This window comes from Hyperolius riggenbachi, chromosome 2, assembly GCF_040937935.1.
Source record: "Hyperolius riggenbachi isolate aHypRig1 chromosome 2, aHypRig1.pri, whole genome shotgun sequence".
Taxonomy (NCBI): Eukaryota; Metazoa; Chordata; class Amphibia; order Anura; family Hyperoliidae; genus Hyperolius; species Hyperolius riggenbachi.
Genome location: NC_090647.1, coordinates 199377902 through 199404082, shown reverse-complemented (window position 1 = coordinate 199404082; position 26181 = coordinate 199377902). Strand labels below are relative to the sequence as shown.

At 42.9% G+C, this 26181-nt stretch overlaps 1 protein-coding gene across 8 annotated transcripts in view; it reads right to left on the bottom strand.

Annotated features, from left to right (window-relative positions):
* NALCN (sodium leak channel, non-selective) overlaps positions 1-26181 on the bottom strand; it is a 640650-nt gene that overhangs the window by 531698 nt on the left and 82771 nt on the right. For all 8 annotated transcript variants that reach the window (XM_068267982.1, XM_068267985.1, XM_068267987.1 and 5 more), the window contains 2 exons: positions 22246-22374; positions 20199-20381 (listed from right to left, as the gene is read on the bottom strand). In XM_068267982.1, coding sequence (XP_068124083.1) covers positions 20199-20381; positions 22246-22374 — 312 coding nt within the window. The remainder of the gene's footprint in view (positions 1-20198; positions 20382-22245; positions 22375-26181) is intronic.

Sequence of the window (26181 nt, the reverse complement as noted above, 5' to 3'; positions counted from 1 at the left end):
TAATTATTACAGTAATATGCTATGTGTTTCTCTTCTTTGCACCCATGGCGACAATATAATGTTTGGCGTTGAGAATGCTCCCAAATCTCTTTCTTCCTGCATTTGTAATTAGCAGCATAGAGAATGAAGTAAAATATCCCAGTTATTATCTTTAGGTTTAATGTGGTATGCTATGCTAGTTACCGTACTGGATTAGCCACGTGCTTATTTCAGGTATGGCTGCAGCCAAATAGATCCGCAGGACTGACAGACAACTGGTATAATTTAAAATTAAAGAAATATGGCAGCGTTCATATTCCTCTCAGTTCAGGTGTCCTTTAACATACTGTATACCCAGATGCCTAGTCTCTACTTACAAAACTAAAATTAATCAAGTGGTTACAGTAAACTGTTAGGAACTCTGTGTCATATCATCTCTCATGCACAACAAAAAAGACTTTAAATATGCGATTCTATTTGCTAGAATCTGGCTACTGATATACAGAAATTTCCCTTAACATGCAAATATCGTCTGATGTAGAAAGAAAAAGAAATAAGCCAATCAAGCCAGGAGCTGCTGATTACAGAGGACTTAAACTCACATTATACATTTTTATCTAAGGATCCATTTGACTGCCAACTAGGTAATATTATTTTCAGAGTGTTCATTTTCTTACCCGAAACACAATTACTCTATCTAATCCAGGCACTCCCATGACTACAATCAAGTGTACAGCACGTTTAGCTAAGATTTGCTGAAAAGAGAGCCAGTTTGTTCCGTCCCAGAGCTACAGAGAAGCAAATAGTAGCAGAAGCAAATAGTAGCAAAATTACAGAATTAAAATCAATTAACAATTAGTGCTGCTGCTTGCTACTGTTCTGTGCAATGTTTACTTCTTGTGTTCACGCCCATATCAATTAGCTAGCAGTTTAACTTAATTTCCTCCCGGGGTCAGTTTTTTTTTCTCCCGGGGGTGGGGTGGGGTAAATCCCCTTCAATAGACTATTGACTATAGACATGTGCATGTCTTTGGGTAAACTGGTGTCTGTTTGACATGAACCTACTTGGCATTTGGTTAAACAACAACAACAACAACAACAAATAACATTTGTAAAGCGCTTTTCTCCCGTGGGACTCAAAGCGCATAAGCATGGCTCCGACCATCGTGGTACAGAGGAAGAATTTTATAAATCTGGAAATGCCAGGCTAAACAGGTGGCTTTTCAGTCTGGATTTGAATAGCTCCAGGGATGGTGCTGTCTTTACTGGGTGTGGTAGGGAGTTCCAAAGAGTAGGGGCAGCATGACAGAAGGCTCTGTCTCCAGATTTTTTGAGGTGCACTCTGGGAGTGACCAAGTTTATAGAACTTGCTGATCTGAGGTTGTGAGAGGTGTGGTGCAGCTTCAGCAAGTCCTTCATGTATCCAGGGCCCAGATTGTGCAGGGATTTGAATGTCAGCAGTCCAATCTTGAAGAGTATTCTCCATTCTACTGGTAGCCAGTGCAGTGAGCGAAGGATCGGTGTAATGTGACAGTGGCGAGGCTGGTTTGTTAGCAATCTGGCAGCAGCATTCTGCACTAATTGCAGGCGACGCAGGTCCTTTTTGGGGAGGCCAGCATAAAGGGCATTGCAGTAGTCCAGCCGTGATGTGATGAAGGCGTGGACTAGGGTTTGAAGATCCTCTGGGGGAATCAGATGTTTAATCTTTGCAATGTTCTTCAGATGAAAGAAGGAAGATTTAACTACAGATGAAATTTGGTTTCTGAAACTCAATTCCCCATTGATTAGTACGCCAAGGCTGCGCACAAGGTTGGAGCTGTTTATGTCTGAATTCCCAATCCTGATTGGTGTTGCTTTAGGATAGAGCTGTTTTGATGGCGGGCACTGGCTTTGGACAAACAGGACCTCAGTTTTGTCAGCATTCAGTTTCAACCAGTTATCATTCATCCATGCCTGAAGCTCAGCTAAGCAAGAGTTTATTTTTGGGGTAGGGTCTGTTCCACCAGGTTTGAAGGACAGGTATAGCTGTGTGTCATCGGCGTAGCAGTGGTACGTCAGGCCATGTCGTTGGATAAGTGTACCGAGTGGCAACATGTAGATTGCAAACAGCAGAGGGGATAGGATTGATCCTTGTGGCACTCCGAATTGTAGAGGTGCAGGTTTGGACATTATAGGTCCTAGGCATACTCTCTGTGTTCTGTCAGTCAGGAATGATCTGAACCACTGGAGGACTGATCCACTGATGCCACAGTACTCCTGCAGTCTGTTAAGCAGGATTTCATGGTCAACTGTATCAAAAGCAAAAAGAAATGGTCCGCACTTGTCAATGAAGGTTTCCTTTATTGTTGGACATATCCAAAACATCTGAGGCAAACATCAGATAGCTGACATGTTTCGGACTAACTGTCCTTAATCATAGCTAACAGAGTAATGACCATCTGGACATATAAATAGTGTCTGCACAAGGTTACCGCCCCCAGGTCCCACCCGCATGGGCGGAGTCACCTGAGCAGGTGCAGAATAAAAACACATATGCAAATATACAAAAATAAAATTACATGAAATGTAAAGTGAAAACTATTTATAAAACAAGGAACAGCGTTCTCAGATTTAAGACAAACAAATAATAAGGGGTATACATGCAGAGAGCAAGGAGAGAGAAAAAAAAAAAAAAAAATCATGTAATAGTGGTGAGGTCCCATCTGGCATTTAAGCCATGTGGGATTCTAGTATTTAGTTCAAATATCCACTCGGCTTCTCTCCGTAATAATTTTTTGCGCAGGTCGCCGCCTCTTGTGGACGGCATGACTCTCTCTATACCACAATATGAAAAATTAGTCATATCCCCCCTGTGGACTTCCCGAAAATGTTTCGCCACATTACTGATGTGAGAGGTATGCCAACCTGCACCCAAGTAATGTTCCGCTATCCTCTCCCTCAAGGGCCGGGTGGTGCACCCCACATACTGCAGGGAACAAACCCCACAGGTAATGAGGTACACCACATATCTAGTACCACAGTTAATGAACTGTTTGATGTTGTAACTTCGGCCCGTTGAGAGAGAGACGGCGACTTTGGCACTGCCATGTACACGACAATATCTGCAGGTCGGCACACCACATCTGAAGGAGCCGACAGTTGACAACCACGTTCTACAGGTGGACCCAGAGTTAAATAGACTAGGGGACAACATCTGTCCCAAAGTTGGCGCTCTTCTACTAGAAAACCTGACTCCGTTTTGTAAAACTGGTGTGAGGCCACTGTCCGCCTGTAAGACCGGAAGGTATCTAGCAACTATATCAACAACTTTCTTGTATTCAGATGAATACATTGTGACAAAGGTGGGTCTGGAGGGTTCTAATTGATGGGGATCTGGAGTATTAACTAAGTCGATTCTAGATCTCCTGTCCACTCTGGATCTACCCCGTTTAATGCACCATCCTGGATACCTCCTTTCCTTAAGGCGAGCTTCCACCACATTCAATTCGTGTTCTAAATTGCAAGAGTCGGAACAATTCCGCTTCGCTCTTACAAATTCGCCCACAGGTATGCCACGTATGGTGTGGGCAGGATGGCAACTGTCTGCCCTCAAAACAGTGTTACCACTACATGGCTTTCTGTAGGTAGTAGTCACAATTACGCCCTGAATGGGGTCACCTCTAAGAGTCAAATCAAGATAGCTAATGGAATCCTCACCCACGGAGTAAGTAAACTGTAAGTTCTGGTTGTTGCTACCAAAATATTCAACCAGAGACCTGACCTCCGCACTATTGCCATTCCATATGATTAACAGGTCGTCGATGTACCTCCCGTACCACACAACACTTTCCAGCAGACGACAGGCTCCCCCAAACAAATAGCGCTCCTCCCACCATCCCATGTAAAGATTAGCAAGGGACGGTGAGAATTTGGCGCCCATGGAGGCGCCTTGCCTCTGGAGGAAGAACCTGCCGTCAAACATGAAGTAATTGTGGGCCAGGAGGTACTCGACGGCCATCAAAATGCATGTGCAGAGGTCAGCTGGATAATCTGCATAACGGGTAAGATGGAACTCCAGGGATTGAAGTGCCAGGTCATGTGGGATACAAGAATACAAGGACTTTACATCAATGGTTACCCACGAGTAATTGTCCTGCCATTGGAAATCTTCCAAGCTGGCTAGTAAATGTTTTGTATCCTTCACATAACCCGGCAATCGCCTAACAAGGGGCTGTAGCAGAGAGTCGACCCAACAACCCAGGCGCTCGCCCAGAGAGCCAATGCCCGCCACTATGGGTCTCCCCTCTGGAGGATAGCCCGGCTTGTGGATCTTTGGCAAGTGGTGAAAGATGGGCACAACAGGAGATTTAACCCCCAAATATTCCGACATTTTATGATCAAATATTCCCATACTTTCACCACAAGATAGGAGGCTGAATAGCTTCTGCTGGAAATCAACAGTGGGGTTGGTCTTCAAGACCATATATGTGTCACTGTCCTCCAATTGCCTTAAAGCCTCATTTCTATACATATCACTGTCGAGAACGACCACCGATCCCCCCTTGTCTGCGTTTCTGATGACAATTTTGTCATTCTTCTGCAGACTCCTGAGGGCTAGTCGCTCCGCAACAGTGATATTAGATGGACCTGCACCAGTCAAGTTGCCAGCCAAATCAAGGAGATCTTTCTCCACCAAATCTTGGAAATTCTCCACATGCAAAGACCTCTCTGAAATCGGATAAAAATCCGGGTTTCTTATGCCGACTGGTTTGACATCATTCAGAGTCACCATACCCGCGCTATCAGACGACAAAGCGTCTAATGTCCACCTAGCGCGGGTATTGCTGAAGTCCCCGATTTGGGGGATGTCAAAAGTCCGCAGAGAGGGCTGAGCCTGTGAGGAGTCATCCCCCTGATCAAAATGCTTCCTGAGTAACAATGATCTAACAAATTTATTGACATCCAAAAGAGTTTCGAAAACATTCAAGTGGCAAGTAGGTGCAAAAGACAAGCCCTTGGAAAGGATCTTTATTTCAATATCACTTAATACATGTTTAGATAAATTCACCACATTATTGGATTGATCTCCATCATGAGAAGAGGTGGGTAATTTACCACGATTTCTCATACCTGCTCTCCGCGTTTTCCTCCTCTGCCCCCTCCCCTCTTCCTGTGAAACTTGTGCCTCCTGTAATAGGATGGCTGACCCTGCAAGTTTTTTGACCCTGACAGTTGCTCCACATGCTGGCTCCCTGACTGCGGCTGCACCCCTGACTGGGGGTCACCAGCAGGAGCCGCTGGTGCCTCCTGAACAACTGTTGCCTCAGGGGAACTAAAACTGACCTTGCGTTTATTGTGTTTATCACGGGATCGTGATCTCGGTCGATGTGACCCAGGCGATCTTGGGGTACCCTCCCAGCGTCCCCACTCATAAACTACATTTTTAGCGTAGTCCCTAGTATCTCTCATGTATTTTGTGCGTTTTAAATCTGTAATCATGATTTCTAATTTCGCTATGTTATCTAGCATTTTCTTATTCAGAACATTATACATTCCCATATCGTGTGGTTTACTAATGGTACTCTTAATATCATCTACTTTCAATTTTAAATCCATAAGTTTGTTTTCTTCATAAGATATAATAAGGCGCATTAATTTTAACGAACAGTCAGTCAGTATTTCATTCCATTCAATAACAAATTGATCTGAGTACACAGTAGTCGGGACTTTTTTAATTCGGAGTCCTCGAGGGATTATCCCCTCTGCCACATACTGTTTCAAACTAGATAAGTCCCACCATACTTTGGTCTCCTTTGCCAGAGTGTCCTCTAGTTTCAGAAAGGCAGTCCGCAAATGTAAATCAGGATCCAAAACTGACAAATTAGTGTTCCTAGAAAACACTGTAGCAAATTTGTGGCAGCGATCTTGATCGTAGGCAAGACTTCCCAGGGGAATGATATGTTCCTCCCTATTGTTGCTGTTAACCTGGGTGTTACTGCAACTAATGCCAGGCAAGGGTTTCCCAGTGTGTGGGCTGCTAGCTATGGCAAGAGATTGTTCTGGGTAAGCTGGGGAAAAAGACCCATCGTTGATTGTCAGGTCTGTTGTAGGGGGTACATGGGAGGGGGGGACACAGGCAGAGCCACCAAGATCCAAGTTCTCCAGGCAAGGAGCAGTGGTCGCTGCAGCAGAACAGAGTAGAAGATCCCTTACCATCTCTCTGCAGTGCGGCTGGAGTAGTCCATGGATTTCCCCAGACGCCATCGGCATGCTGTGTAGCTGGGGGCAGCGATCCGGTGGGCGTGTCCCAGAATCTGACGTCACTTCCCCCCATGCTGAGTGACCGGCCCAGGAGCCAATGGAGTGTCGGCGGGCGGCCTCTGCTCCGGCGCCGCTGTGTTGCGTTCCCCTCTCCCCCTGCAGCTGTGACCATGCCCTCAAGACAACAGAGGGCCCGGTGCGCGTCTGAGTGGGCTCAGTCGGCGTTCCTCCGCCGCTACGTTCCTCAGCCAGATAATGCAGTTGAGGAGATGGAGAGACGCTGGGGTTCACTTTAGGTCTGTCCGTGGCCGCAGAGGCCTGTTGTGCCACCTGTGTGGAGGTGACCTGGACGACATCAGCACCCACAACTGTCAGATCTTTGGTGGTTTTCGGAGGTCCCTTATGAGAGGCATGAGGTAAGGCAGATGCAGGAGTGTTGCTCCTGAGGGAACGCTGTTCCTTGGTAGCCATAAGAACATACAGATGTTGCGCCCCAATATGATGTAGGAAGTCCTCTCGGAACGTGAGAGAGCAGGTGTGAAGCTTGATACAGGAACTATATGTAGAGTGAACACCGCTACATCTCACCACACTCCACGACAGTGCACGACCTGGTCAGCAAGTCCAATAATTATGAGCAAAAAGAAATGGTCCGCACTTGTCAATGAAGGTTTCCTTTATTGTTGGACATATCCAAAACATCTGAGGCAAACATCAGATAGCTGACATGTTTCGGACTAACTGTCCTTAATCATAGCTAACAGAGTAATGACCATCTGGACATATAAATAGTGTCTGCACAAGGTTACCGCCCCCAGGTCCCACCCGCACGGGCGGAGTCACCTGAGCAGGTGCAGAATAAAAACACATATGCAAATATACAAAAATAAAATTACATGAAATGTAAAGTGAAAACTATTTATAAAACAAGGAACAGCGTTCTCAGATTTAAGACAAACAAATAATAAGGGGTATACATGCAGAGAGCAAGGAGAGAGAAAAAAAAAAAAAAAAATCATGTAATAGTGGTGAGGTCCCATCTGGCATTTAAGCCATGTGGGATTCTAGTATTTAGTTCAAATATCCACTCGGCTTCTCTCCGTAATAATTTTTTGCGCAGGTCGCCGCCTCTTGTGGACGGCATGACTCTCTCTATACCACAATATGAAAAATTAGTCATATCCCCCCTGTGGACTTCCCGAAAATGTTTCGCCACATTACTGATGTGAGAGGTATGCCAACCTGCACCCAAGTAATGTTCCGCTATCCTCTCCCTCAAGGGCCGGGTGGTGCACCCCACATACTGCAGGGAACAAACCCCACAGGTAATGAGGTACACCACATATCTAGTACCACAGTTAATGAACTGTTTGATGTTGTAACTTCGGCCCGTTGAGAGAGAGACGGCGACTTTGGCACTGCCATGTACACGACAATATCTGCAGGTCGGCACACCACATCTGAAGGAGCCGACAGTTGACAACCACGTTCTACAGGTGGACCCAGAGTTAAATAGACTAGGGGACAACATCTGTCCCAAAGTTGGCGCTCTTCTACTAGAAAACCTGACTCCGTTTTGTAAAACTGGTGTGAGGCCACTGTCCGCCTGTAAGACCGGAAGGTATCTAGCAACTATATCAACAACTTTCTTGTATTCAGATGAATACATTGTGACAAAGGTGGGTCTGGAGGGTTCTAATTGATGGGGATCTGGAGTATTAACTAAGTCGATTCTAGATCTCCTGTCCACTCTGGATCTACCCCGTTTAATGCACCATCCTGGATACCTCCTTTCCTTAAGGCGAGCTTCCACCACATTCAATTCGTGTTCTAAATTGCAAGAGTCGGAACAATTCCGCTTCGCTCTTACAAATTCGCCCACAGGTATGCCACGTATGGTGTGGGCAGGATGGCAACTGTCTGCCCTCAAAACAGTGTTACCACTACATGGCTTTCTGTAGGTAGTAGTCACAATTACGCCCTGAATGGGGTCACCTCTAAGAGTCAAATCAAGATAGCTAATGGAATCCTCACCCACGGAGTAAGTAAACTGTAAGTTCTGGTTGTTGCTACCAAAATATTCAACCAGAGACCTGACCTCCGCACTATTGCCATTCCATATGATTAACAGGTCGTCGATGTACCTCCCGTACCACACAACACTTTCCAGCAGACGACAGGCTCCCCCAAACAAATAGCGCTCCTCCCACCATCCCATGTAAAGATTAGCAAGGGACGGTGAGAATTTGGCGCCCATGGAGGCGCCTTGCCTCTGGAGGAAGAACCTGCCGTCAAACATGAAGTAATTGTGGGCCAGGAGGTACTCGACGGCCATCAAAATGAATGTGCAGAGGTCGGCTGGATAATCTGCATAACGGGTAAGATGGAACTCCAGGGATTGAAGTGCCAGGTCATGTGGGATACAAGAATACAAGGACTTTACATCAATGGTTACCCACGAGTAATTGTCCTGCCATTGGAAATCTTCCAAGCTGGCTAGTAAATGTTTTGTATCCTTCACATAACCCGGCAATCGCCTAACAAGGGGCTGTAGCAGAGAGTCGACCCAACAACCCAGGCGCTCGCCCAGAGAGCCAATGCCCGCCACTATGGGTCTCCCCTCTGGAGGATAGCCCGGCTTGTGGATCTTTGGCAAGTGGTGAAAGATGGGCACAACAGGAGATTTAACCCCCAAATATTCCGACATTTTATGATCAAATATTCCCATACTTTCACCACAAGATAGGAGGCTGAATAGCTTCTGCTGGAAATCAACAGTGGGGTTGGTCTTCAAGACCATATATGTGTCACTGTCCTCCAATTGCCTTAAAGCCTCATTTCTATACATATCACTGTCGAGAACGACCACCGATCCCCCCTTGTCTGCGTTTCTGATGACAATTTTGTCATTCTTCTGCAGACTCCTGAGGGCTAGTCGCTCCGCAGCAGTGATATTGACTCTTAGAGGTGACCCCATTCAGGGCGTAATTGTGACTACTACCTACAGAAAGCCATGTAGTGGTAACACTGTTTTGAGGGCAGACAGTTGCCATCCTGCCCACACCATACGTGGCATACCTGTGGGCGAATTTGTAAGAGCGAAGCGGAATTGTTCCGACTCTTGCAATTTAGAACACGAATTGAATGTGGTGGAAGCTCGCCTTAAGGAAAGGAGGTATCCAGGATGGTGCATTAAACGGGGTAGATCCAGAGTGGACAGGAGATCTAGAATCGACTTAGTTAATACTCCAGATCCCCATCAATTAGAACCCTCCAGACCCACCTTTGTCACAATGTATTCATCTGAATACAAGAAAGTTGTTGATATAGTTGCTAGATACCTTCCGGTCTTACAGGCGGACAGTGGCCTCACACCAGTTTTACAAAACGGAGTCAGGTTTTCTAGTAGAAGAGCGCCAACTTTGGGACAGATGTTGTCCCCTAGTCTATTTAACTCTGGGTCCACCTGTAGAACGTGGTTGTCAACTGTCGGCTCCTTCAGATGTGGTGTGCCGACCTGCAGATATTGTCGTGTACATGGCAGTGCCAAAGTCGCCGTCTCTCTCTCAACGGGCCGAAGTTACAACATCAAACAGTTCATTAACTGTGGTACTAGATATGTGGTGTACCTCATTACCTGTGGGGTTTGTTCCCTGCAGTATGTGGGGTGCACCACCCGGCCCTTGAGGGAGAGGATAGCGGAACATTACTTGGGTGCAGGTTGGCATACCTCTCACATCAGTAATGTGGCGAAACATTTTCGGGAAGTCCACAGGGGGGATATGACTAATTTTTCATATTGTGGTATAGAGAGAGTCATGCCGTCCACAAGAGGCGGCGACCTGCGCAAAAAATTATTACGGAGAGAAGCCGAGTGGATATTTGAACTAAATACTAGAATCCCACATGGCTTAAATGCCAGATGGGACCTCACCACTATTACATGATTTTTTTTTTTTTTTTTCTCTCCTTGCTCTCTGCATGTATACCCCTTATTATTTGTTTGTCTTAAATCTGAGAACGCTGTTCCTTGTTTTATAAATAGTTTTCACTTTACATTTCATGTAATTTTATTTTTGTATATTTGCATATGTGTTTTTATTCTGCACCTGCTCAGGTGACTCCGCCCGTGCGGGTGGGACCTGGGGGCGGTAACCTTGTGCAGACACTATTTATATGTCCAGATGGTCATTACTCTGTTAGCTATGATTAAGGACAGTTAGTCCGAAACATGTCAGCTATCTGATGTTTGCCTCAGATGTTTTGGATATGTCCAACAATAAAGGAAACCTTCATTGACAAGTGCGGACCATTTCTTTTTGCTCATAATTATTGGACTTGCTGACCAGGTCGTGCACTGTCGTGGAGTGTGGTGAGATGTAGCGGTGTTCACTCTACATATAGTTCCTGTATCAAGCTTCACACCTGCTCTCTCACGTTCCGAGAGGACTTCCTACATCATATTGGGGCGCAACATCTGTATGTTCTTATGGCTACCAAGGAACAGCGTTCCCTCAGGAGCAACACTCCTGCATCTGCCTTACCTCATGCCTCTCATAAGGGACCTCCGAAAACCACCAAAGATCTGACAGTTGTGGGTGCTGATGTCGTCCAGGTCACCTCCACACAGGTGGCACAACAGGCCTCTGCGGCCACGGACAGACCTAAAGTGAACCCCAGCGTCTCTCCATCTCCTCAACTGCATTATCTGGCTGAGGAACGTAGCGGCGGAGGAACGCCGACTGAGCCCACTCAGACGCGCACCGGGCCCTCTGTTGTCTTGAGGGCATGGTCACAGCTGCAGGGGGAGAGGGGAACGCAACACAGCGGCGCCGGAGCAGAGGCCGCCCGCCGACACTCCATTGGCTCCTGGGCCGGTCACTCAGCATGGGGGGAAGTGACGTCAGATTCTGGGACACGCCCACCGGATCGCTGCCCCCAGCTACACAGCATGCCGATGGCGTCTGGGGAAATCCATGGACTACTCCAGCCGCACTGCAGAGAGATGGTAAGGGATCTTCTACTCTGTTCTGCTGCAGCGACCACTGCTCCTTGCCTGGAGAACTTGGATCTTGGTGGCTCTGCCTGTGTCCCCCCCTCCCATGTACCCCCTACAACAGACCTGACAATCAACGATGGGTCTTTTTCCCCAGCTTACCCAGAACAATCTCTTGCCATAGCTAGCAGCCCACACACTGGGAAACCCTTGCCTGGCATTAGTTGCAGTAACACCCAGGTTAACAGCAACAATAGGGAGGAACATATCATTCCCCTGGGAAGTCTTGCCTACGATCAAGATCGCTGCCACAAATTTGCTACAGTGTTTTCTAGGAACACTAATTTGTCAGTTTTGGATCCTGATTTACATTTGCGGACTGCCTTTCTGAAACTAGAGGACACTCTGGCAAAGGAGACCAAAGTATGGTGGGACTTATCTAGTTTGAAACAGTATGTGGCAGAGGGGATAATCCCTCGAGGACTCCGAATTAAAAAAGTCCCGACTACTGTGTACTCAGATCAATTTGTTATTGAATGGAATGAAATACTGACTGACTGTTCGTTAAAATTAATGCGCCTTATTATATCTTATGAAGAAAACAAACTTATGGATTTAAAATTGAAAGTAGATGATATTAAGAGTACCATTAGTAAACCACACGATATGGGAATGTATAATGTTCTGAATAAGAAAATGCTGGATAACATAGCGAAATTAGAAATCATGATTACAGATTTAAAACGCACAAAATACATGAGAGATACTAGGGACTACGCTAAAAATGTAGTTTATGAGTGGGGACGCTGGGAGGGTACCCCAAGATCGCCTGGGTCACATCGACCGAGATCACGATCCCGTGATAAACACAATAAACGCAAGGTCAGTTTTAGTTCCCCTGAGGCAACAGTTGTTCAGGAGGCACCAGCGGCTCCTGCTGGTGACCCCCAGTCAGGGGTGCAGCCGCAGTCAGGGAGCCAGCATGTGGAGCAACTGTCAGGGTCAAAAAACTTGCAGGGTCAGCCATCCTAATACAGGAGGCACAAGTTTCACAGGAAGAGGGGAGGGGGCAGAGGAGGAAAACGCGGAGAGCAGGTATGAGAAATCGTGGTAAATTACCCACCTCTTCTCATGATGGAGATCAATCCAATAATGTGGTGAATTTATCTAAACATGTATTAAGTGATATTGAAATAAAGATCCTTTCCAAGGGCTTGTCTTTTGCACCTACTTGCCACTTGAATGTTTTCGAAACTCTTTTGGATGTCAATAAATTTGTTAGATCATTGTTACTCAGGAAGCATTTTGATCAGGGGGATGACTCCTCACAGGCTCAGCCCTCTCTGCGGACTTTTGACATCCCCCAAATCGGGGACTTCAGCAATACCCGCGCTAGGTGGACATTAGACGCTTTGTCGTCTGATAGCGCGGGTATGGTGACTCTGAATGATGTCAAACCAGTCGGCATAAGAAACCCGGATTTTTATCCGATTTCAGAGAGGTCTTTGCATGTGGAGAATTTCCAAGATTTGGTGGAGAAAGATCTCCTTGATTTGGCTGGCAACTTGACTGGTGCAGGTCCATCTAATATCACTGCTGCGGAGCGACTAGCCCTCAGGAGTCTGCAGAAGAATGACAAAATTGTCATCAGAAACGCAGACAAGGGGGGATCGGTGGTCGTTCTCGACAGTGATATGTATAGAAATGAGGCTTTAAGGCAATTGGAGGACAGTGACACATATATGGTCTTGAAGACCAACCCCACTGTTGATTTCCAGCAGAAGCTATTCAGCCTCCTATCTTGTGGTGAAAGTATGGGAATATTTGATCATAAAATGTCGGAATATTTGGGGGTTAAATCTCCTGTTGTGCCCATCTTTCACCACTTGCCAAAGATCCACAAGCCGGGCTATCCTCCAGAGGGGAGACCCATAGTGGCGGGCATTGGCTCTCTGGGCGAGCGCCTGGGTTGTTGGGTCGACTCTCTGCTACAGCCCCTTGTTAGGCGATTGCCGGGTTATGTGAAGGATACAAAACATTTACTAGCCAGCTTGGAAGATTTCCAATGGCAGGACAATTACTCGTGGGTAACCATTGATGTAAAGTCCTTGTATTCTTGTATCCCACATGACCTGGCACTTCAATCCCTGGAGTTCCATCTTACCCGTTATGCAGATTATCCAGCCGACCTCTGCACATTCATTTTGATGGCCGTCGAGTACCTCCTGGCCCACAATTACTTCATGTTTGACGGCAGGTTCTTCCTCCAGAGGCAAGGCGCCTCCATGGGCGCCAAATTCTCACCGTCCCTTGCTAATCTTTACATGGGATGGTGGGAGGAGCGCTATTTGTTTGGGGGAGCCTGTCGTCTGCTGGAAAGTGTTGTGTGGTACGGGAGGTACATCGACGACCTGTTAATCATATGGAATGGCAATAGTGCGGAGGTCAGGTCTCTGGTTGAATATTTTGGTAGCAACAACCAGAACTTACAGTTTACTTACTCCGTGGGTGAGGATTCCATTAGCTATCTTGATTTGACTCTTAGAGGTGACCCCATTCAGGGCGTAATTGTGACTACTACCTACAGAAAGCCATGTAGTGGTAACACTGTTTTGAGGGCAGACAGTTGCCATCCTGCCCACACCATACGTGGCATACCTGTGGGCGAATTTGTAAGAGCGAAGCGGAATTGTTCCGACTCTTGCAATTTAGAACACGAATTGAATGTGGTGGAAGCTCGCCTTAAGGAAAGGAGGTATCCAGGATGGTGCATTAAACGGGGTAGATCCAGAGTGGACAGGAGATCTAGAATCGACTTAGTTAATACTCCAGATCCCCATCAATTAGAACCCTCCAGACCCACCTTTGTCACAATGTATTCATCTGAATACAAGAAAGTTGTTGATATAGTTGCTAGATACCTTCCGGTCTTACAGGCGGACAGTGGCCTCACACCAGTTTTACAAAACGGAGTCAGGTTTTCTAGTAGAAGAGCGCCAACTTTGGGACAGATGTTGTCCCCTAGTCTATTTAACTCTGGGTCCACCTGTAGAACGTGGTTGTCAACTGTCGGCTCCTTCAGATGTGGTGTGCCGACCTGCAGATATTGTCGTGTACATGGCAGTGCCAAAGTCGCCGTCTCTCTCTCAACGGGCCGAAGTTACAACATCAAACAGTTCATTAACTGTGGTACTAGATATGTGGTGTACCTCATTACCTGTGGGGTTTGTTCCCTGCAGTATGTGGGGTGCACCACCCGGCCCTTGAGGGAGAGGATAGCGGAACATTACTTGGGTGCAGGTTGGCATACCTCTCACATCAGTAATGTGGCGAAACATTTTCGGGAAGTCCACAGGGGGGATATGACTAATTTTTCATATTGTGGTATAGAGAGAGTCATGCCGTCCACAAGAGGCGGCGACCTGCGCAAAAAATTATTACGGAGAGAAGCCGAGTGGATATTTGAACTAAATACTAGAATCCCACATGGCTTAAATGCCAGATGGGACCTCACCACTATTACATGATTTTTTTTTTTTTTTTTCTCTCCTTGCTCTCTGCATGTATACCCCTTATTATTTGTTTGTCTTAAATCTGAGAACGCTGTTCCTTGTTTTATAAATAGTTTTCACTTTACATTTCATGTAATTTTATTTTTGTATATTTGCATATGTGTTTTTATTCTGCACCTGCTCAGGTGACTCCGCCCGTGCGGGTGGGACCTGGGGGCGGTAACCTTGTGCAGACACTATTTATATGTCCAGATGGTCATTACTCTGTTAGCTATGATTAAGGACAGTTAGTCCGAAACATGTCAGCTATCTGATGTTTGCCTCAGATGTTTTGGATATGTCCAACAATAAAGGAAACCTTCATTGACAAGTGCGGACCATTTCTTTTTGCTCATAATTATTGGACTTGCTGACCAGGTCGTGCACTGTCGTGGAGTGTGGTGAGATGTAGCGGTGTTCACTCTACATATAGTTCCTGTATCAAAAGCAGCTGAGAGATCCAACAGGATTAGGATGGAGCATTCCCCTCTGTCCCTTGCCATGAGCAGATCGTTGCAGACTTGGATGAGGGCTGTTTCACAGCTGTGGTGTTTCTTAAAGCCAGATTGTAGAGGGTCCAGGATGTTGTTTACTGACAGCCTGGTTTCAAGTTGCAGATAGACAGCCTTTTCAATAACTTTACCTAAGAAGGGGAGGTTGGAGACAGGTCTGTAGCTGCTCATAGCATCTGGATCCATGGAAGGTTTTTTAAGAAGGGGCTTGATGATTCCTTCTTTTAGAGAGGTAGGAAACCTCCCTGCTTGCAGAGAGCAATTTACTATTTTGTGAAATGCTGGACCAAGCAGGTCAGGACATTTCAGCATATGTTTAGTTGGTCCAGGGTCCAGGTCGCAGGTTGTCTGGCGGAGGCGACGGAGGATGTCTGAGATCTCTTCCTCACTAATACTTTTGAAGTCAGTCCAGGGTGTTAGGCTCTTTTTGCAGCTATTTCCATTAGTTGCATGAGTCTTGGGTGCTGTGGACTGAATGAGAGACCGAATAGAAGATACTTTGTCAGCAAAGTAGCAAGCAAATTTCTCGCATAGCTCCTTTGAGGGAGTTATAGTAGGTTTTAGACAGGATGGATTACATAGTCTATCAACTGTGCGGAATAGTTGGGCTGGTCTGTTGGCGGCCTTTGCGATCTCCTGTGATAGGTAGGAGGATTTTTTCTTGGTGATCGCATTTTGGTAGCTTTCCAGGTGAGAGACAAGGGTGTGTTTATCTTTTGAATTCTAAGATTTTCGCCACTTCCTTTCTAGTCTGCGCACTTCTTTCTTTAGGTCCTTTAGTGAGCTGTCAAACCACCGTGCATGGTGAAGTGGTGTAGACCGTTTGATGCGAACTGGAGCGAGGGCGTCATAGGCAGATGACACTGCATGGTTGTATATCAGGACCATGGAGTCTGGGTCTGCGCAATGATTGGTTAATGCGTCGAAGTTGAGGATATTCTGAACGTGCTGGGGTGAGACATCTTTCAGTGAACGGTATCTTATGAGTTCTTTCCCTCTGTGTTTTATCGCTGGTGCTGTCAGAGAGAAGTGGATGGTGTGGTGGTCTGACCATACCACTGGGTTTATATCCATGTGTGATATTAAAAGTCCGGAATGAAATATAAGATCCAGGGTGTGCCCTTTCGTGTGGGTGGGGAGGTTGACAGCCTGAGAGAGACCCAGTTCACTCATTATGAGAAGTAGTTCAAACTGTTATATTTGAATAAAATTGTCATTGCATTACAAAAGGACAATTTGGAGAAGGTGAGAAACATTTTCTTTCAGCTGAGGATGTAATCAGGCTCACCCAGGCGTATATTCCATTTACCTCCGCAAAGATAAGTTATGATGAACTTCACTACTATTCAGTTTTAAAAGGTATCTAAACGGACATTTGACATGATGAAATATACATGTGTATGCACAGTGCCATTTCTGCTTATAACTAGGCTGTGTTAATTTTTTTCTTTTCTCACTGAAAGAGTTAATCATTAAGGTATGCAAATGACAGTTTATCTCTGGGCCTACCTGGACTATAGTGTAACCCTCATTGATAACGTATTACAACCATAAAACTCTTGCCTGGCAGAAAACAGCTTCTGAGTGTAGGGAATAGATAAAACAGGTCAATAGTTCATAAATTGTAGCTCTTGGACACTAAAAGATTGTATCATTCAGCTGAGACAGTAACCCATTAAATCTATTTTTTTAGCTTTCAAACAGAGAATAAAATATGGGATTCTAAAACAATTGTCATTTTAATAGTAGGAGGATAGATATAATCAATCAAAGTTTATCTATCATCAGTTTATTTTTACTTCAGGTTTGCTTTAAGTAATGGTAACATAATATTCTACACCCATGCTGTGTTTTTCTAAAGCTACACATTTGCTTTCATTTTAAATTATAAATGTTACCTTATGTGTTTATTTCTCAAGCCAGTACATTGCACACTTGCACTCACTATTTAAAGTTATTTTATTTCAAATTAGTGGATTTGTAGTGGAAAAAAATAAAATTAAAAACTCTCCTGCTTCTCACAGGCATAAAATACATACCATTATTTATTTCTAGACCTGCAGCCATCCAGTAAGTAATGTGTTCTGTGCTTGTGACATAAATATGAATAATAAATCTGCTGAGATGATATGAAAGGGTTTCCCCATTTTTTTATCACAGCGGGAAAGCTCTGTCTATTCATATCTCATTCCCTGGGGTCATTTCATTTCCATCTCAGCCATCTGCTTGCAGATTCATTTTTGTGGGAATCCCTTTATGCAGAGATTTTTTATCTCTGGCTTACATGGCATATGATATTCTACTCTTGCAAGTTTAATTTTTCAATTAGAAGATGTATGCTGGAAAATATAATTGCAATATATCAAACACAGTACATGCACTCTATCTTTATTAAGCAGGCTCAAACTTTCTTTTTAACACGTTTTTTATTTTTCCATCAAATTAAAATGAAACTCCACTTTTACTTAAATGAGCAGTGTATCGTGTATTTTTGTAATTTAGTATTATTAGTATTACTTTATTTTCTTTGTAAAGTCCCCAAACAAGCTTACAATCTAGCTGAAGAGGACATAGTATACAGCAGGTAAAAGAAATAATACAACGGCTACCATCTGTATTTGCGTACAAATGGAGAGTTTTGGACCAAAATATGGTCCGATAGACAGTATGTCAAATACATCAAATCTAGGTTTATATTCGAGCCAATGCCTAGTTTGCAGAGAATGGGATCCTGTAGCCTATTTTTGACCTATTGCTGTCTCCCAATTCACAGCATCTGGCCCATCTATCCCTCCCTTACTTCTGCCAGTCTCTCTATACAGTCACTCACACTCTCTACCTATTTTGCAAAGTATATGCAATGGAGCGTTCAGGAGAAAGGTTATTGTAACTATTTATCCTGCAATTCCAGCCACTGGCACCTTTCTTCAGCCTCCAACTCCTACTTTCTGCTATTTTCTCCAGGACCACCAAGCTGCAGTTTTTCTGGGTCCCCACTCTGTAATCAAATCCTTCCAGTCTGCATACTAGGTAAAAGAAATAAACATTTGCATAGAAGGTTTGGCAGAGGATGAACAGATGGGGTAGACTTCCCTTTTGCCCTCTGTGTACATGATGCATTAGGAGACATGAGTAGCTGCAGATAAGAGACAGGACACTTCAATGTGCACACTCCACATTTTCTTTCTGCTGGTTAACACTGGTAGCTGAGTGCCAGAGTGTCAGTATGAGCATTGAGCAATGGTAGTGCACTCTGCAGTGGAGAGGGCAAAACAGGACCTATAGCACTGACTATGCACTGGACTGGCAGGGACCGGGATGGCAGACTATGGACTGGACAATCAGGAACAAGGATGACAAACTGCAGACTGTGTTAGGCAGCCAGATGATCAACAATGGAAACTATGATGACTGACTGTGCACAGGACAGTCAGTGTGGACAGTTGGCAGAGCAGCATGCTGCAGCCGTAAAGAGAAACATGACTGAATGCTGTTTAACCAGGGTTTAAATGAATAACTCTGGCTTATGTGACAATGATGTGCCCCCATTCCCTACCGGACCCCACTGAAACATCAAACATCACCCTGCTCGTCCACGAACCTACAATTCCTGGCTCTGCTCAAGGGAAGAAATATATCAGCTGAGATGAATGGTAGCAGCAGATCATTGTAGTGTTTACAAAATGAAACACTGCAGGTGGTCTCCACCTGCCCTGCCGCTTCCTGTTTCTAGAGAAGCATGCATGATATTACAGTGTCCATTCATTTGAAAGATCCATAATACCTGGAATATACTTTGCAAACTTGTCTGTATGGTATATCAGTACACTGATTCAATTTCACATGCAGAGCACATTTACCAAAAAGTGACAGAAAGAGTTCAAAAAGGACAGGCCTGCTTTCAGAATATTCATAAGAACCTGAAATTCCACTCAGACATATTATTACTAAAATCAATTCAGGTGGCTCCATGCTTTTCGTTGTTGCGGTTGCGACCACATTCATTTATAATGGACGGAATTGTACCACAAATGTACAGGAATGCATGCAAACTTGCAACCATGTGTTGCGAATACATAGTGAATCATAATGCATAGATGGGGATATCAGACAGTGCAGTCTAAGCACTTCTGATGCCCCTGCAGATCACCTCACTGTGCGTTGCTGAAAACACAATCAGCAATGCACAAGTGGAAACTAGGCCTTACTTTCCAAGCACCCTTGTCTTGTTGGGGCCCATGCTACATATCAAAGAGGAAAGATATATAGGGGCAGAAACCTACAGGAAATCTATACAGATCAGTACCTCTATGTTCTCTCCCACCACACACTGAAACACAACTTCAGTGTTATTACAAACCTACACTGCTGGGTAGACATTAAAATTGGCAGCTCAGAGAATAAACAACACAAACAGCTCAGGCTGGACCTTCATAAAAACAGCATAAACTTGTATTGGACCTTCATTGTAAACATAAAACCCACACTATCAGCACAGGCAGTGGATTGTTATAACAGAGTAGTAAAAAAAAAAATGTCTAAAAACTGACCCCTTGTGCCAAAAATCCAGGTTTTGTTGGTTAGCCACAGCTCAAACTCAAATGTTTACTGCATTTATGGACAGTATTTCCATTAAAAAAAAGAATAGTTAATAATGTTACATAAAATGGTCTGCATGATCATTGTAAAAGATGCGTTTTGCAATTCTAATAACATAAAATATGAAAAGATATAAATATAAATGGAATAAATAGAAGTTGATTTCAGCATTCTAATCAACTTTATACACTGGCAACTGTAAACACTTCTGTGAACCTACATTGCACATACTGACCATGGGTTTGCAACACAGACAAAGAGTGAAGCAGGAAAGGGACAAAAAAAATGGCATGCTATAACATTATAAAATGTTTGTCTCACCTTGACAATCCCTCTTATGTGCATTTTTGCAATCATCTCTGCAGTGTAAAGAAACATCAATAGTGTATCAAGGGCAATTGTCACATACTGAAGAGGAGGATAATGCTCAAAGGTCTTTGGGGTGTTCATACAAACGGAAATGACACTGATAATTGCACAGATGCGGAGTAATGAGTGCACCCACTGAAAGAGAAGAGAACATTTTATTATATACTTTCTTTCCGCAAGCAGCTGAGGCTATATGACAAGCATAATTACACTACACAGGCAAGCCTATGTGCACAAATCTTCCAAAAATTATGAATCTTTTCAGCATTAGCATGGTTGTTTCAAACTGTGCACTGTTTTTCCATTATTAACATGTAACTGCGGTAACTCTTATATCAAGGATGACTTAAAGATCCATACCTATGCTAGATTTTTATCACTGGAGCATCATTATAGACATAATTTGTCACCATTTCATGCAAAAATTCAGCATCCGTGCAGCTGATCCACATTGTTTAACCACTTATTTAATTAGTGGCTTGTTAGTTCTCCAGGCCAATCTATTGTGAGTAACAGCAACTCAGCCACACATTTTCAGAGTACAGCAAAATAATTAAGGTGGAAAAGGTAGAGACGTAGCTGTGTAGCATGCGGACGCGCTTTACGGCTCTTTACGACGAGGAATGCGGAAGAAGAGGACGCTTTGCCCGAGGGCGACTGGCAGTCGTCCGAAAACGAAACTTAGCGGCGGAGGGAGACCGGAGGGCACCGAAGGACCGGCGCGGGCACAGGACGGCTGCAGGAGGCTTGGGAAAGCCCCCGGGTAAGTGAATTTATTTTTCCCCGCCAGTTAAGGTTCCCTTTAAGGACGTATCCCAAATAAAAGCAAAGCAATTCACCAGTGTTACTGGGAGGGGGGGGGGGAGGTATATCAAAATATCAATAAATGAAAGAATAAATCATCACACAGTGCCAATGAGGATGGATATACACATCAAGGCAAATCACATACAAACATCATGTGACCAACTATAAACAACAACACCTCCTGAGTAAAGCCATCACAAAACATATGAATAACGCGGCTGTTGATAGTGAAAATCAAACATCAGCTAATATCCTCACCGTTCCAATGCACTGCCCCTCTCAGCATCCGCCGGCGAATGAGACTTCACATGTATCGCACCTCCTACGGTGCTTCTTCGGAGAACATTCTCCAACTCCCAATCACATCATGTAATGTGATCAGGATCCAGAAGATCCCAGGAGGAAGGGGAGACCCGATGCAGCAACCAGATCAAGTAAATATCCAAGTACTCCCTACACTTCTCTGCATGGGAGGGCAGGATGAGTAAAGGCATCTGCAGCTCTGCTGAGTTATCTTAAATACAACATTCATGGCAGTCAAAAGGTTAATGATCCATCTGGGTAGGAACCATTCAGTGGCTAAACCACAACCAATGAAGGGTGCTGTTGTATTGTTCTTCCTGCTATGGGGCACTGCTCATTTATCTTATGCTTGTCATCCCTTTACGCTCTTCAGAAATTTCCAGCTATGGCGGTGCTGCTGTGGTAATTTGGGCAAGGGTTATAAGCGGCTACGGTAGGTGCTGGAGTTTCGCTATACTATGGCAGAACTCCGGCTTTGAAGGTTTAGTGACAGTAGTGGAACTTCGGGTTAGTCTTAAGCACAGGTGGGAGTTGGGTTAGATGTAGGCAGAGCTGGCAGTTAGGTGTACATAGGGGAGGTCTCATGTGAGAGTGAGGTTAGGGTTAAATCAAAGTACAATATCAGTAAATGTACCAATATTTTACTATAAGTAAAATAAGACAGTAGAATATTGGTAAATGTATTGATATTTGACTAACTGCCAACAAAATGTATGATAATTTAGAGAGAAGGTTAGGTTTAAAAAGACACATAAAAACCATAGAAAAAAATAAGACGACAAAGAAGAACAAGAAAGAATACAATAAAAAAACAAAAAAAAAACAATGAAGAAAACAAATAAAAGAGAAAAAGGAAGAAGAAAGCAAAGAAAAAACAAGTGGAACTTACTGGCTTATTGATCCAGAGAATGTCTGCATTATCGGACAGCGATTCATCAGGGCCAAAATCTGTCACTGGTTGGGCCTCTACTCTGGAACTTTGCTTTCGCTTTAACATACTGTTGTCACTTTTGGTTTTCTAATATTGAAAAGAAAAAGAATTAAACAGCTATGACATTTTATTGCATTGTTTACAGTATTATAGGCATCAGATCAATTAACATAGTTATGTTGAACAATGCTGTTCTGTTCAGAAACTGATTTCTAATGTAAGTAAGTGTAACTAGCAAAGCAACAGGCAGAGCTGAGTGGAGCCAAAACTGAAGTGTTGCTACAAAATGAAAAAGTGGCAAATTAGACGAAAAACTGAATTACTAACCTCTGCTAATACATGGCTACTATTACCTCCACTGACCACAAACCATGTAGTGGGGGGAAAAGGACTCTGTATCACTTATTCAAACGGGGACAGGATACTGGCAAAACAATTAGTACCGATTCCCGAGAACTGATGAGGGGAGTGAGACGCCCATATGCTAATGCAATGAGTTTTTGTTAGTGTAATGGGAAAAAAGTATCGTATATAGTATGCAATCTTTTTTTAAGCTAAACTATTGACATCTTTACAACAATATTTCTTCAAATGATGTGCTGTAGTTTCTGCTTTCCTGTTGATTTTTTAGTTTAGAAGCTTATTAACATAATGAGGTAGTGTTTCTAGCTGGATTTTCTAACCCATTCCTTTATAGCATGTTAAGTTAACGATATGCTGTGGATAATCTACCACCGAATCATCACAAAGCTGCTTTTTATTATGACCCAGAAAAAAAATTAACTCTATAAAAATATGCACTGCCATCATTTGAATCTGAAAATGATGTTTTTGGAAGAATACTTTTTGCTTAAACAAACTCATAGTAATTTACACAGTTTACCCTAAAACTACTCTTCTTTATAGGATTAAATACTGCCCTCATTTTGCAGTTGGGATCTTTCAGCATGCATGAGCTCCTTGTTACGGTTTATACACAGTTTATACAATGCTGACAGATGTGCCTGCTGATCATACAAGCAGCCATTTTTTGGGGCCTTAAAAGTACTGATATCATAAATGGATCACATTACAAAAATACTTCTTCTATATCTTTTTTTATTTTAAATCTATACTTCTGATGATCTGAATTCAGTTTCACAAACTCATCGTGTTGCATAATTATTGGAATTATTATTAAGATGAATAACTTAATTGTACATGCATGGTAATAGTTAGGCACTGTTTTATGGGCAACTCAGCACCCTTATTGGGCTCTGATGCCCTCTAAACAGTAATTGGTCACGCATTACTAAAAATGTATCGGATTCCATAACTATCGGTCTATTATCAGTTTTGCTTTCACGTCCACAAGATATTTGTATACTTTGTACTTTATATATATAAATATATATATATATATATATATATATATATATATATATATATATATATATATATATATATATATATACTTTATATACTTTATATATACACACACACATATATATATATATATATACTCTATATATACACACACATATATATATGTATATATATTTATATATATATATATATATATATATATATATATATATACATACACTCTCTCTCTCTCTCTCTCTCTCTCTCTCTCTCTCTCTCTCTCTCTCTCTCTCTCTCTCTCTCTCTATATATATATATATATATATATATAAATATACATTTTTATAATTTGTTTTTTGTTGTTTGATAACTAGTTCTGCTACTGACTTTGGGTTCAGTTTCCATTTTTCTTAGATTTAAACTGGACATAGTCAACTTGAAAACACAAAGGGCTTCATCGTAAACAGATAGGATCTGTTGTGCAGGGAACTGATAAAAATTAGGTTTACTATTCTGGAAAAATCAGTGTTGCAGTAAATGTTAAGGCAATTTCACTAATGGACATGTTTAGTCGTTTAGCCAGGTAGTTTTTATATTCCCCAACTGACTCCAACATTGATTTTATAGTTGTTGTTTTTTAACATTAAAAGTCTATATGTTTGTATTTCTGCTGACTTTTCTATGCTATTTAGACATAATATATTTATTTATTGTTTTTTACTGAGCATAGAAAAATAAAGTAAGACAAGAATAAAAACTTTCCATGGAAAATTGGTGCCTTTTATAGTTTTAAACCAGAAGAATGTTATAGTAAAGCAAGTAAATCAATCCATTTCAAAAACGTAAAAAAAATGGATGAATGGAAAGACTGTGCTAGGACACTGTATATAATTTGACAAAATATAGAATTCAAGAAAAAAATCTGTTATCACCTTACTGTATGCAAATTAAGCTTACGCATAATACAAGCCCATAGCCAAGGTAATATATAAACTCACAAAGTACAAATGTTCATCTCACTACACCTCATTAGCCCATATGCAATTAACTTTTTTCTTCTGAATTAAATGCCTTTTAAACCACAAGCAAACAAGAAAATACTCAAAATAATTTCTAAAGGACCTTTTTTTTTTTACATACTTTCTGGTGCTTTTTCGATTACAGAGTGGTGACAAATCATTTTAAAGAGAAGATGAAAAAGTATCTAGGAGATACTTTTTCATCTTCTCTTTAAAATAATTTGGACCTAGAAGAAAACTGCATATGGGCCCTTGTATCATAAACATGAGCTGTGTGAAAATCACATGCTTATTGGACTGGATATATTTGGATTGGATATATTTGATCAAACCAACAACTATTGACCATTCCGTGTCAGGTCTTTCATAGTCACAAAGATACATGTAACTAGTATAGCCTGTTTACTATTCTGGAGTGTATTTATAAAGATTATATCAGAGTTCACCACTCAATGGCAATTACATTCATGAAATTCTGCAATGCAAAATAAATATAAGGAGAATTAAGAATGGTAAAACATTTATTTAAATGTGGGAAACATTTTTATGAAAGGAGCCCCCAAATACCACCATAAACCGCCCCCCACCCTCTTACCGCACTCAAGGGGTTGTTACCCCCAACTTCTACTGGGCATCGAGACATCAAGACAGTTAATTTGGGGGTTGTGTCTCGATTGAGAAATTATGCAACACTATGGACCGCAATGTAAATTTTGGCTATGGCACACCTGGTGAAGAAACTGGGCGTGGTTATACAGCCAAACTCTGCCTATCATGCGGTATGGTGATGAATCAGAGCTGGTGTTTGGCTATTATATAACTGAAGTCCCGCTATCATGCACCAAGACGACAATCAGAGTCGGGGTGCGGCTATTATTATAAATATATATATATATATATACTGTATGGATTCAGAAAAGAATGGCTCATTAGCACCACTTGTTGTATAAATATATAACAATATTAGGTCAACAAAATCAAACATATATAAAATCATGTAAAATGACGATAAACCGTATCCTCCTGATATATAATTGGTATAACTTAATAGAAAGTAAATACCTCTATATATTTATGTACTTTGGATAAGGCAGAGGAACAGGGGGTAAAAAAGGGGAGGAACAGGGGGGTGAAAAAAAACCCTATGTCAGGCTCCACATGCATTGGTAATTACAGTGACAAATGTAACATGGTAAATAAAATGTACAACAAATGAATAACAAGCTATACTGGTTAGTGTTAGGCATGGATATGGGGGAGTTGAGTATTAGGCATAGGTGGGGGTTAGTGCTAGGCTTAGGTATGGGGGAAAGTTGTTGTTGAGTGCAGTTGTTGGGTTAAATGTGCAGTATAGGTAATGGAAGCTGGTAGTAGAATTACAGCATCCTTAACATGGAGAAGGGACTTAGGGGAGAGGGGCTGGTTTTGATACAGCACCAAAGGTCTGCTGCCCCCCCCCCCCTCCACCCAAAAATATCATTGACCCTCAGCTGGGTTGAAAACTTCTGAGCAAGTGCAGGTGCAGCGTGTG